Source organism: Nilaparvata lugens, chromosome 1 (assembly GCF_014356525.2).
Source record: "Nilaparvata lugens isolate BPH chromosome 1, ASM1435652v1, whole genome shotgun sequence".
Taxonomy (NCBI): domain Eukaryota; kingdom Metazoa; phylum Arthropoda; class Insecta; order Hemiptera; family Delphacidae; genus Nilaparvata; species Nilaparvata lugens.
In genome coordinates, this window is record NC_052504.1 from 8,991,774 (window position 1) to 9,006,506 (window position 14,733).

Sequence of the window (14,733 nt, forward strand, 5' to 3'; positions counted from 1 at the left end):
TCTTGGATAACACCTCTTTTTGAGCTCATGGGGGGGGGGGGGGTTGTAACCTGGGAACTCCCCTCTTCGATACGCCACTGACAGTCCCACATCACATTTCTAGCTAAGGAATCACACGCATGTAGCGTTTAACAATTAATAATGAAACCCTAGCTGATTATGAACACTAATGGAATGCTATCCAACTTAATGCAGGGTTTCACTATTTTATGAATTTCCCTATGATATTTTCAACAGTTTTTGTGTTAAGTGTAAAATCTTTGGTTTTTTCACAATAGGTCAGTTGAAAGAGAAATTTGAAGGAAATGTTTGGAACACGATTTTTGACGACTTTGTTTGGACTAAGTAGACGGTGAACAAATCAAAAGACCTCATCCTCACTCCTTGGGTATGAGGGTGGTTTAAAAGTTGCATTTATTCGATTTTTCGCTTAAAAGCTTATATCTTGAAAACAGTACGAACTGAACAATGTCGAATTTCGTCATTAGCGTAAATTTACCAAGCTTGGTCACTAACGCAACCTTTTACATGTCAGATATGAATGTCAGAAGAACAGTCTTCGAGTATACCTGACCTGAAAGAGCTTTCAGTTGAAACGACTCGAAACAGTTTGTAAACAGAAAACTAACAACAACCAAACACTGGAACATTAAACATAACTTCAAATTACACCAATCAAGTAGGCACAGGTTCTCTGTTTACCAGTACAGTGCATACCTAAAGCTGGGTTTTCGTTTGTGCGTAAATGCCGTCGTCGGCCACGACAGGGAGAGAATCTCAGATTGGGGAGATTTCAATTTAGCTACAAACCCTAAAAGATTATATTCAATTATGTTTTAATGGGGCAGGTTGAGCTTATACTTTTAAATGGCAATATGTTGATATTATTAGAAATGTTTAATTCTTCAATAATAAAGACAAATAATGAAAAGTTATTTGATCAGCTGTTTTAGCACATTTGAAATTTGGACAATATGAATGTCAACCGACAACAATGCCTGTCGTCGACGTCAGCAGTTTACGCACAAACTTAGGCCGGTTGCAGACGAACCACTATTGCATGTTGTATGTGGGACCGACATACCACAGAACAATACGACTAACGCAGAGAGTCTTTCACTCTACATTTGAGAAAACACTCATTAGTGCGATTTTGGTATAGAAGCTACGGGAAGCGTCATGATCAAACCAGTGGTACCACAATCGCAAGGAAAATAATCTCTACCACAGTGCGCAACGCCATGTGGAAGTATCAGTGCCACTGCCATACCTGCCAATGCATTCCATATGCGCTGCGTTTGTGGCACCACAGAAGGAAAATAGTAGCTCCCACATCCCACATGCGATAGTAGTTCGTCTGCAACGAAGCTTGCCTTAAATTCATCTTTAGAAGTTACAGTCACTAACGTATAGGTTTTCTACTGTACAGACATATCGGACAGCGAAAAGTTACGTTAGTGGCCAGTCTAAGTAATAGGAAGCAGCAACTAACCTTGGCTGGAGGTGGCGTCGTTTGCGTTGGCGTTGTTTCTGGCGCGTTCGCTGCGCAGTTCGCGTTCGAGCTGCAGCCGCAACTTGCGCTCGGTCTGCTCGCGTCGGTCGCTGGCCAACTGCAGTGAGGACAGCGCACGTTGCAACTGCGCCACTCGCTCCACGTGGATCTGCTTCTTGCGGCACTACACACAACACCAAATTGAATTGAATTTATTGCCAAAAATCACAACAAATACTTGTACAATATACAATTACCTACAAATAGACATTTATTATAATGAACCAGTCGAGAGCTTGCAATAAGACGTGGGGTCCGTCAAGGATATGTGCTCTCACCGCTCTTGTTTGATGTATATTCTGAGCATATCATTGCAAAAGCTTTAGAAGGTGAAGCAGGGCATTGTCATCAATGGTACCCATATTAATAACTCAATGCTGAATTAATGTACTCCTTGCTGAAAGCATAGAAGACCTGCAAAGAATGCTAAGCAATCTGATAGGGGCTAGTGAGGAATATTGCCTCACATTAAATGCTAAGAAGACAAAGTATATGGTCATCACTAGGCAAGGAATTCCCCAAGATCGCATTTTTGCTGGACGGGATAAAATAGAACGAGTGGAAGCTTATAACTATCTGGGTACCCGCGTTTGCTGCAATGCAAGTCACATGCCAGAGATTAAGATACGAATTTGATAAGGCCAGAGCTGCATTTATAAAAATGAGACCTCTTCTGTCGGCTTGTGATTGGTCTCTTGAGGTCAGGACCCGCTTCTTACAGTGCTATGTGTTTCCTGTTCTTTTGTATGGGTTGGAAGCATGGACACTGAATAAGGAATGTGAGGCCAGACTTCAGGCGTTTGAAATGTGGACCTACCGGGGTATGCTTCATATATCTTGGATAGAGTCACAAAAGCGGAAGTTCACAGACGTAATTACAAATTCCTTTGTTCCCTGGAAAAAGTAGAAGAACTTGTCAGTGGGCTAAAAGATGCCACCAGACATATAGAGTCTTTTGCTGGAATTAATTAGTAATCCAATTTCTTGAATAAATTCCTATATAATAATAACTAAATAAATAATTACCTATTTAATTTTTTATGATAATTTAGCCTCAGTTGTATTGTAATTTGTAAATTTTTCAGTATGGGTAAACAACTGGATATTGTGCATAACATTAAGATCAGGAAGTTGAAATACTTTGGGCACATTATGAGAGGACCTAACTATATAATTCTGCACCTCATAATACAAAGTAAACTTGTTGGTAAGCGTTCAGTGGGACGTAGAAGAATGTCTTGGTTAAGAAACCTGAGGGAAGCATTCAACTGCTCGTCACAGGACCTCTTCCGAGCCGCAGTAAACAAAGTGAGAATTGCCATGATGGTAGCCGACCTCCGTAATGGAGAAGGTGCCTAAAGAAGAAGATAATCAATGTGTTGGCATTGAGTTGTGGTTTACTTATTCTGCTTTAATTCTAGTCACGTAAGAAGATATATAAAAATTAAATTAAATAGAGCTATAGAACGTATAACACGTAACATACAAAAATCTCAAAGGCTCAGAAAAACAAACTCAAGAATAGTACATACTATAAGACAAAATGATAATTCAATTAATCACTGTGACGTCTTGAGGCTTGAGATTATTTATGCTTACTTTTTATTTAATTATTTTATACTTTTGATTATAAGATTATGTATTTTATTTTATTTGTTTTGAATATGTATTTATTGTATAGCAAATAAATTATTTGATTTGATTTGAGGCCATCATGACAGTGAATCATTCACAAAGAAGAATAAAATAATACAATAAAAGGAAATTCCTGTAATATGATGTGGGAACATTTACAATACCACGTATATAACAAATCAATATATAACACGTTTCAAGATAGTAATCCAAAATTCTTCAATACATTGTATCATCTGTGTGATCTTGTTATGTTTTTGCTGAATGTGTAAATACTGTGAATTGGATTGAATAGAATTTGAAATACTGTAGCTTTGAGAATGTACACACTAGCCGATAAAGCTGTGTACAGGCTTACGCGCCACGAGCACACGCTGTACGCTTTTCATCAACTGATTATTATGCTTACTATGAGTGTAAATACATTATACACATATCGGTTATGGCCTGTATTCGAGGCGTGTTTACAATCTTTGTCTGTCATTAGACAAAACAAATATCTTTATCATTTAATAACTCCGCAACGTTACTAATTATTTTTGGACTATAAAGATGAATTGCTAAAATATTCCAGCTTAATTTTGAAAATCTATTATTAAATAAACAAAATAAACAATTTCTTGACGAATAAAATATATTTGAGATTAAATTGATCATTATTAACAGAAACAACAATAAATTAGGACTAATATCCGATCAGATATTCCGGGATAACTTGAATCACAGAGAAATTGCAGAGAAATTGAACATTTGAGACTATCGAGTATTCCCCTACTTTAAGAGCTCTACATCTTCAATGACTTTGCTTGAAAATACTAACAGAGTAACCTCAACGTTAGAGAATTTTCCTACTTTTCTGAAGATGAAGTTTCTAACACTGTCGAAGAAATAAAAAATGAAATGAGTGGCGTTGTCGGTAAACCCTGTGCTTTAATGAAGGAATGCTTGGAGCCGATAAAGAGTGTAATGACTCACCTTGTGAATGCCTAAACATCATCCCTAAACATTTGAAATTAGGCAGAGTTATTCCCTTCCATAAATAGGGTGCAAAATATAGCCAATTTTAGACCGTATCAGTGCAGAGCCCCTTCTCCAAGATATTTGAGAAATTGGCACAAAAAACAATATCCGGGTACCTGGAGAATAATAGGGTTTTGTCTGAATGTCAATTTGATTTTCGTTTGGGAGAATCGACAACCCTTGCAATAAATGACTCCATTAACCAAATATATGACTCACTTGACAAAAGGAAAAAAGCTCTAGGACTCTTTGTAGACTTGAAAAAGGCATTCGATAGCCTTAATCATGAAACTCTGAGAGAGAAAATCCATTTTCATGGTATCAGAGGTTTGGCTTTTGAATGACTGAAGTCTTTTCTTAGTGATAGGTCCCAATTAGTTGAGACTGAAGAGAGAAATGGGAGATCATCAACTACAAATATCGGTCAGAAATCCGTCAATTGAAAAAAGGAGTGCCACAAGGAACTATACTTGGCCCAATATTGTTCTCACTGTATATTAATGACTTGCCCGAAAATTTGCCCTCAACCGTAAACAGCGTATTATTTGCTGACGATGCTAATTTTCTACTGACAGGTGATACATTTGAAGAATTACAAATTGAAGGAGAAGAAGTAATCAAGTGCATGAAGGAGTGGAGTGAGGCTAATGAGTTGACAGTCAACGTGAAGAAAACATCCTATATGAGCTTTAATATTGGCCATTCTGACACTACCAATAACTTTAATTTTGCTGTAGATTCAACAAGTATGATGTCAGTGGAAAAATGTGGATTCTTGGGAATCAATGTTGATGTAAAACTGAAGTGGAACAATCACATTGATCAGGTAGGCTCAATATAGCAAGGTTTGCAATATCAAGATTGATAAAGGAGGTGGACCAGAGAATAGTTCGAATAGCATACTATGGATATTTTCAGCCAGCTCTAACGTATGGCTTGATATTCTGGGGTGCGGCACCCGCTTCATTGATGGCCTTCAGAGTGCAAAAACGGCTGCTGAGAATGATGTTTAGAAAGCCACCAAGAACCCCATGCAGAGAGTTATTCAGGGAAGCTAAGATCCTGCCGTTGCCATGCATTTATATCCTAGAGGCTGCATTGTATGGATTTTCCCGCAAGGGCCAGTGGACTACAGGCGCTAGTGTACATGGCTACAACCAAGGTCTATAAAAAAGCAGCTTCTCTTTGTCTCAGATACAGAGTAACGGCCAGCAACGGTCACAGTTATCACATAGTTATTCAAAAGTATTCTTTGAGTATCTATAGTGAGGTCCACGTTATAATGGCAGGGTGTGATTTGCAATGGTGTTGCTATCCTTGTGTATCATTCAACAAAGCAGATGGCGCTATCTCTTTCACGCATTGCAAGGTTGCCACATCGTTTATCAACAATGTAGAAATTCAACTAATTGACAAAATAGGGTTAAGGGTTAGGTTTTATTTAGATTATATTTAATAATGTTTCATAAGGATAGGTTAGGTTTTTGCTTTGAAATTGCAATATGCTAGAAGGGGCTAGGGTCCAGGTAGAGTTATGTTTTTTGTTGTTTCAAAGGTGAAAGGAGGTTAGGGGGTTAGGATTTTGTTTTGAAATCCAAAGTATTGAATGTGAAAGGGTTAGGGGTTAGGTTATTTCAAGTTATATTTAATAATGTTTCATAAGGCTAGGTTAGGTTTTTGCTTTAAAATTGCAATATGCTAGAAAGGGCTAGGGTACAGGTAGAATTTTGGTTTTTGATATTTCAAAGGTGGAAAGATAGGTTAGGGGGTTAGGAATTTGCTTTGAAATTGCAATATGCTGGAAGGGATTACGGGTTTTTATAAAGATTTATGTTTATTAATGTTTTAAATATAAAGGGGAGGTTAGGGGGTTAGGTTATGCTTTGAAATGACAATATGCTGACTTAGTTATAGTGTTTTTTAATATTAGTTAAATAACAGCTGTTATATTTTATTAATTATAATATTGAAAAGTACTCTTTCTTTTATTGGATGAAATGATGATAATATATATCGAATTTTAATGATAAATCATCATTGGATAATAATATCATCATCAAAATAGAATGACGGCTCCAGTTACGGTGCTCGGTAACCATCATCACAAAGAACGTTACATTCAAAGATCTGACTGGATGGAACGGGAAAAAACCGTTACTAACGCATGCGCGATACGGTGCTGTCTGAGACCGAGAGTGGTTTTGTTATAAAAATACAGGTCTTGACACTCGTGTTCCTTATGGGGCGGCCATTATGTGGGGTCTTCATGGCGGTACATTTGAAATATTCCAATCCGCTCATAACAAAATCATGCATTATGCTTTTTAAAAACAATATTCTGGTTCAGATAATATGTAAATTCAGGTTTTAGATTTTTCAATAATAACATTTCAATAATAAATGGTTCAATAAGTCAGTTTTTATCATTAAAAATTGTTCTTATTCTTGTAACTTGTTATGATTCATAAGGCATTGGAAAAGAGGCTAACCTCAAAAAGAGTTTGAAGTTCCCAATCTAAAAATCAACAATTCAGTTCCTACTTGGAATCTAAATATTATTATTCTGTGGGAAGAATTTATTTTACAATAAAGCCAAGCAATATTTCTTGAACAATTATAATAAAATAACACATCATGTTGTTCAATCTATAATGATAACAGCTGATAAATTTAAAAATTGGTGAACTAGGACCCCATAAAATGGCGATTTTGCAATGCATCACGGGATTGTGTCATGACCTGTATTTATAGACCTTGGCTACAACACACGGGCAACGAATATACTGAGGCTCCAACCTCATCGAACAATATTTTTTTTGATGTTAAGCCAGAGCATGTGAGTCGAAGGATCTTAAACGCACTACCAGTGAAGATTCTCGACACTTGAAATAGCAGAACATACAAGAGGGCTACTGAGGAATTGGCTACAAAAGCGGTGTTTTACAGTGTGATGGAGTTTTTCTCATATACAGTGTGAGAAATGAACCAAGTGAGATTAGCATAATTAAGATAATGCCATCTTTATTTTTGACTTCAAATAGTCACGGACATTTGATGACCTGACAAATTTTATGATTTTTTATTGTAACTGACAAATACGGAAAATTGAATGTAAATATGCGGACATGCATTAATAAATATTATTATTATTAAGCCTTTTCTTTTCTTTATAATATTACGGATAAAATGGCGTCTTAAATGAAATAATTATCTAGGCGAGGTGGATATTCAGCCATACGAATATTATTATTATTATAGATAGAATTGATTATATACAGTGTGAAGAATGGCTCACAAATTATTCCTAGTTTAGCATGTTCGAATTCTTGTCTGATGTTATTGTTTAATAAATTAGACTTTTATGTTGTACTTTATAAATTATTAACTTATTACTCTAATATTGTTAAGCTGTATTATTTTTTCTCATAATTTGTAAATATTGTGAATTGGATTGAATAAAATTTGAATTTGGTTACCTCTTCTTCGAGTCTGACGACGTTGCCCTGTGCGTTGGTGAGTGCCGTGTCGAGGATGTCGATGTGCGTTCTCTGCTCCTGCAGCGTGGCCCGTTGCGCCGCCAACTCTATCTCCTGTCGCTCCTTAGCTGCCATCAACTCCTTATCTGCAAAAATGGCAGGCAAAACGTTAATTCAATAGAGAAAGATTGTAGCCGTCTCATGTGATTGAAACTATACAAACAATGTATCACGTCGTATCACGTCTGTATCACGTCGCTGCAGATATAACTGCTGCTGAATTGGCAAACGATGTGTATGAGAGAAATCTCGAGTCATCGTCACTGAGTAGGGAAAATTTCTTGAAAAACTTTAGGCCGATTTTTAAAATAGGACCGAAAAACAAAAACACCGTTCACTGGGTAGTGGAGTGCACTGGTGAATTAAGAAAAGAATTTATTAACAAATCGCGGATTGGTATTGATTGGAGGGTGTGCCGAGTTGGAGACTATGTTGCCGTCTCTCGTTGCTTCAAGTGCCAAAAAATTGGACATATCAGTAAGCATTGCACTCAAGCACAATATACCTAAGCTATCTGATAGTCCGGGAGTTGAGTACCCTGTAGGATTCTTTGAAGGTAATAATAAACGTGAAGCATTCATAAACTCTATGATTGAATTACGGACCCTACTTCAAAACACTGATAACGAAAATGCTAAAATATATAAAAATATTCTTCTTAGGATCACGCATAGAAACATGTCAATATCAGGTGATGAACTAATAAGCGTCCTGAATAACAATATGAACATCTATGATAATAATTTGAAAAGATTCCTATTCAAAACAAACTCTAAATACCGAATGGGATATTGCTTGGAGCAGGGTGGAAGTTACGTAGAATTTCAAGAGGATACTTTAAAATTCTCTACTAAAGAACGATATGTTTTAGTCACACGTAATACTACACTTATGCTGAATAGCGAATTAATAAAAACTATAAATAGAATAACTCTTCATGAGTGTAAACTTCCTAAAATAAAGTGGTGTGACGGTGTTCCCGGCTGTGGTAAATCTTACTTTATAGTCTCGCATCATGAGCCTGGCAAGGATCTAGTACTCACTCAAACACGGGCAGGTATTAAAGCAATCCGTGAAACTGTCATTGAAAGGTATGGTCGAAAACATTGTAATCGTCTTAAGCTTGATTACAGGACAGTTGGCTCATATATAATAAATCATAATCAGAATAAAACATACAATAGAGTTTTTATTGATGAAGCTCTACTTATGCATGCGGGTTACATCGGTTTTATTGCTAACTTGAGTGGGGCCTCAGAAATAATTGTAGTTGGTGACGCAAACCAAATACCCTACATTGAGAGAAGTAATTATGCCACAAGATGGCATAAAATTTCAGAATTCTGCGAACCTTTTACAAAACAAACGGTAACTCGTAGATGTCCTATCGATGTTTGTTTTGTCCTTTCCACTGTCTATGAAAATATTACGACGCTTAATGAAAGAGCTATCTCAATTCTGCCTACTTACAGAAATGGGGAATACCATCTGATACAACCCGACACTTTGATATTAACATTCACCCAAGAAGAAAAACTTATGGTGGGTGATACTATAAAGTGGAGAGAGGATGTTGCACTTCACACAATCCACGAAGCACAAGGGCTAACTCATAAAAATGTTATTCTAATCAGAATTAAGTACAAGGAGAATGAAATCTATAACAGCATGCCCCATGCGATTGTTGCCTTGTCTAGACACACTGAAACTTTCAGGTATTTAACAACCAGTCTGGTAGATGATGCTGTGGACAAACTAATTAAAAACTTAAATTCATAGATAGTGAGGGGCTTGTTGAATGGAACAAGGAAAAGAGAAGTGGACCTGATGATATAAGTTATGAGTGACACTGAAGAGGTTCTTAATATTTTAGAAACAGAAAATGAAACAGATGTAATCGACGATTATTTGAACTATCACTTTCACGAGGACAGAAATAAAGATGCTGAGTGTTTCAATATTATGTCTATGAATATACGTAGTTTGAATGCTAATTTCGATCAGTTTATTTGCTGCCTCAATGAATTGAAAACTGATATTCACATTATAATATTAACTGAGACCTGGTTGACTGCAGATATGCCGTTCATTTTCAACATTCCTGGATATACGGCAATAAATAAGTACACTAAACAGAATAAATGTGATGGATTATGCATGTACATAAAAGATTGCATAGGATTCAATGAAGTTTCACTCGATATCTCTGATGCCAATGTAGTTAGTGCTGACTTAAGAATTGATGATTTTATTGTGAAGGTGATTGGGGTTTATAGATCACCAAGTAATCAAAATATTGATAATTTTCTTAATAGTCTGAGTAATGAAATCAGTAAAATTCCTAATGGAATAAATGTATGTGTGGCGGGAGACATGAATATAAATACACATTCAACTAGTGTTCCTGTTCAAGATTATCTGCATATTTTCAATAGTAATGGCTATAAGTCTTACATAAATGGTGATACCCGAGTAACAACCACAACAAATTCTTGCATTGACCACATTTTTTATAAAAATTCAGGCAACCATTCTATGTTCACTAAAGGAGTTATATTTAGGACAACCATAACTGACCACTACGCGGTTGTACTGAACTTGGTGAAGGTCCCTATCAATAAGGATAATAGAAACGTATTGATAAACACATTAACTAGAACCAACTATCATGCACTATTGGAACGCATAAGGAATGAAGATTGGGGAGAAATCTATACCGTGAATGGAAGCATTGACACTATTATGGATAAATTTGTCGATCGTTTGACCAGTCTCATCAATCAATGCAAGAAGGTAAAAGTGATACCTAACAGACTTCGTCCCCTGAAGCCCTGGATATCTGAAGGCATCATAAGATCAATAATCACGCGGGACAAAATGCATTCTAGACTCAGAAGAGATCCTAATAACAATATCTTAAAGAATGAATATAAGGCTTATCGTAATGGTTTGAATAAGATCATAAATCATGCAAAGGAAGTCTACTATAAAGGGAAAATTGAAAATTGTAATAACAACAGCATGAAGTTGTGGAAGTGCATAAACGAGGTTATAGGTGAGGCCAGTATCAAGGAAAAGAGTACTGAACTTGATGCTCACTCCCTCAACAATTATTTCACAAATGTGGGTAAATTACAAGCTCAAACTATCAATATCCCTGATAATACTGGTGATCGATTTCCTGCAATACAGATCGATAATACGTTTTTTATGAGACCAACGTGCCCAGTTGAAGTTGAGGCAACTATTAAAAATCTAAAGAACAACTGCAGTCCTGGTATTGATGGTCTAGGTAATATTACGCTGAAGAAAATAGCCAATTTTATATCTCAACCTCTCGCTTTCATTTTTAATAGATGCTTTGAGGAGGGATATTTTCCCGAGCACCTCAAATCAGCCAAAATAAAACCTCTATTCAAACAAGGTGACCCGACTAATCCCTGTAATTATAGACCGATTAGTCTTATCAGCAACCTTGCTAAAATAATGGAGAAACTAATAAAGTCAAGAGTTGTTTCTTTCTTGAATCTTAACAAAATAATCAACAAGAACCAATTCGGTTTCCAAAATAGTAAAAGTACATCTGACGCTCTAATAAAATTCATCAATACTTTATCTGATAAAATAAACTCCAATAAGAAAACTATTGCGGTCTTCCTGGATATACGCAAAGCTTTTGATACAATACCTCATAATACTTTGTTCAATAAACTAGAGTCCTATGGTTTCAGAGGAGTCTCGCTTAAATTGTTCAAAAGCTATCTGAGTAATAGAACCCAGTCCCTAACCATAAATGATCAATCTAGTGTAACTAACTTAACTTCTTATGGTCTTCCTCAAGGTACTGTACTTTCTCCCATCCTTTTCATACTCTATGTAAATGACTTTTTAAATTTAAGACTTCTAAACTCAACTGTGATATCCTTTGCAGATGATACTGCAGCTATTTTTCACGGAAATTCATGGAATGAAGTTCATACTATAGCTGAAAATAATATGCTTTTAATTAAGAAGTGGTTAGATAAGAATACCTTAAGTTTAAATATTGAAAAAACTAATTACATTACTTTCTCTGCAAATAGAGTAGGGCAGCCTAACGAGAATCAAGATTTGAGACTCCATTCTCAGTGCAATTTAAACTTGGGTAATTGTGATTGTCCCACCATTAAAAAAGTCAATAATACTAAGTATTTGGGAATTATAATTGATGAAAACCTTAAATGGGATGTTCATATTAAATACATATGTAGAAAAATTAGATATTTATCCTTTAAATTTTACCAAGTTAACAGAATTCTTAATAAGAACCACCTGAAAATGATGTATCATGCTCTAGTCAAGTCAATTCTGCAGTATGGCATAGTTGTTTGGGGAGGCTGTTTCAACTGTCATATTGCTGAATTATTTGTAGCACAAAAACTGATAATTAAAACTATATTAAACAAACCCAGGCTCTATCCAACGGATATGGTTTTTAGTGATTTTGAGGTCATGACTATACGTCAATTATACATAAAAACCGTAATTGAGTACTTAATAAAATATAGATCCGATTTTCCTCTCACAATAAACTCTACTCTTAATTATTATAATCTAAGGGCCACTGCTAACAAATATGTAACCTATAACACTAATATTGAATGTATAAGGAGGCAATTAATTTACATAGGTACTAAAATAATAAACCTCATTCCAAATCACTTTCTCATGGACAATAAGATCAGCGGAAAAATTAAACTGGATATAAAAAACTGGACATACAGTAATTTCTTCTTCCATTTAGATATATGACTCGAGATTTCTGCTCCAGCATTTTTTTTTTTTTTTTCATTAGTTTTTTCATTTTTCAGTGGACTCGCTTACCTTTATTTTGAGTACCTATTCCTCTGTTTTCTTCCTTCCCCCCATTTCTCCCTTCCTTTTTTCCTCATTACTTCTCTTCTCTTCTTTGCCTGCCTATTACATGGGAAACCATAGTTGGCTAGGTATCTTCCTCTCTTTTTTCTCTTCTCCAACACACCCAAACACTAAGCCCATGGTTTTTTATATTTGTAACATTTTATTGTGTTTTATTTGTTTCGTAAATCTTTGTAATTTTGTTTTGTCTTGTTTTGTGTGTTTTTAATAAATTGAATTGAATTGAATGATATAAACCACATCAAACCGCTACAATATAAAGTCAAGGCCATACTTATCATGCAGCGTTACGATCCTACTCATATATGATCCTCCTGTGGAGGGGTGGGTAGGTGGATTGAAGTTTATTGACTATAGTGAGGTCCACGTTATAATGGCAGTGAAGAAAGATAGGAGAAAAAGGTTGCCAAGTCTCTCCATTTTGCCACTGACTGTAAACAGCTGTTACTCAATTCATCCCATTAAATTTAATCTAATAATAATTATCATTTCCTTGATAAAAATAATCAATTTAATTTCAAATTAATCAAGAAAAAATATTTTTTCATAATTTGATTCAAAAATTTGCTTTCATAACTGAGATCAGATTTTTATTTTTATACAAACCTGATATAGCGGCTAATTTAAAAAACTGTGATACAAAAATCTGAATTTCAAACCAACAGAAATTGAGTTATTTGGTAGGTATTCTATCCGAATTTCTTAAAAATAAAAAATAGAAATCCTATTTAAAAATGAGTAATTGCAATGGATTAATTCTGAAATAACCTTTCAATTTTATTTATACCGGTACGAGTCGGTCTAACCTATACGGGTAGGCTAACTGAAGCATGGATGAGGTAAAGGATGGTTGGTTAGTTATCAACTTTTAAAATGTCATTTCATGTATTTTAATTTGTGTTTCTCATACGGTAATGTATAAAAATTATTTCATTGTTTCAAAAATAAATTTTAAATCAATTATACGACTTGTGTACTCAAGTATTCTGATTTGATTTTTTTTTAAGTATTCTTATTTGGTGATCTGATGGAATGAAGAAAAAATGGCGTCTGAGAATTGTTTGTTCAGTTTTGTACAAACCAGACCTGACACCAGACCTGAGCCAGCCAGGTCACTCGAATATTATTATTATTTAGTTTTGTACAGTCACTGTCAAAGTAAATATAAAATATTCTGGCAAATAGACAACATTTCACAGCGAGAGAGAGATAGTGCTATCTGTTTTGTTGTATGATAGAAAAGGACAGCAACAGTATTGTCAATCGTACACTGCCATTATAATGTGGACCTCACTATAGAAAATGGACTCTGCATTTTAGGACAATTGTTCATATAGTATGTATTACTGTTCATGGCAAGTAAATGAATATGAATATGTATTTGAATATTGAAATGAAATTTAATCTCACTGACTTTGCGTGACGAGCTGAGCGATAAGCGCCTCGCGTTTGGTGATCTCATTGCGCGAGTGGTCGGGCGAGGGCGCTCGCGAGGGTGCGCGAGACATCAGCTGAGTCTGCTCGAGCAAGTTCTGGTTGAGCTCTTGCAGGCGCATCAGTTCGCCCTGTAGGCGCGCGCGCGCGGCGCGTTCCAGGCGCTCGCGACGTTCGCACGACGCCACCAGCTCCTCGTGTGCGCGTGTCACCTTGCCCACTTCTTGTTCCAACTGCAAATCATTAAATAAATCAGTTATTGTCAAGAGCGTTAGGTATCATACAACATAGAACCTTTCAAACATATAATACCAATCTACCATAGAACTACTTACTATGTTTTCCTTCCTGTAATCCTAAACTGAGTGTGTTTCATGCTCAGTAACAGATGCAAATAAATTGCTATTACAATTTTATTTTATTATACTGTACGGTATCAATAAGCTATTTCATATACTTATCTAATAGATGAAATTGTAAATAGATTTATGTATTTTGTATTATGCAAACATTTAACCTCATATGAGAGGCTTTTTTTTATCTAGAATTCCATCAAAGCTTATTTATTTATCTATCTACTGGTAGTTCTGTGAACAGTAGACCTCGCGCAGTCATAAACCATAGCCTCTCCATACTGTC

General features: G+C 35.6%; 1 protein-coding gene across 1 annotated transcript in view; it reads right to left on the reverse strand.

Annotated features, from left to right (window-relative positions):
- Positions 1-14,733, reverse strand: part of LOC111046287 — a 62,097-nt gene that overhangs the window by 26,717 nt on the left and 20,647 nt on the right. Inside the window, exons 7-9 of the mRNA XM_039419873.1 lie at positions 14,075-14,327; positions 7,684-7,829; positions 1,493-1,676 (exon numbers count right to left, since the gene is read on the reverse strand). Of these exons, the coding sequence (XP_039275807.1) occupies positions 1,493-1,676; positions 7,684-7,829; positions 14,075-14,327 (583 nt within the window). The remainder of the gene's footprint in view (positions 1-1,492; positions 1,677-7,683; positions 7,830-14,074; positions 14,328-14,733) is intronic.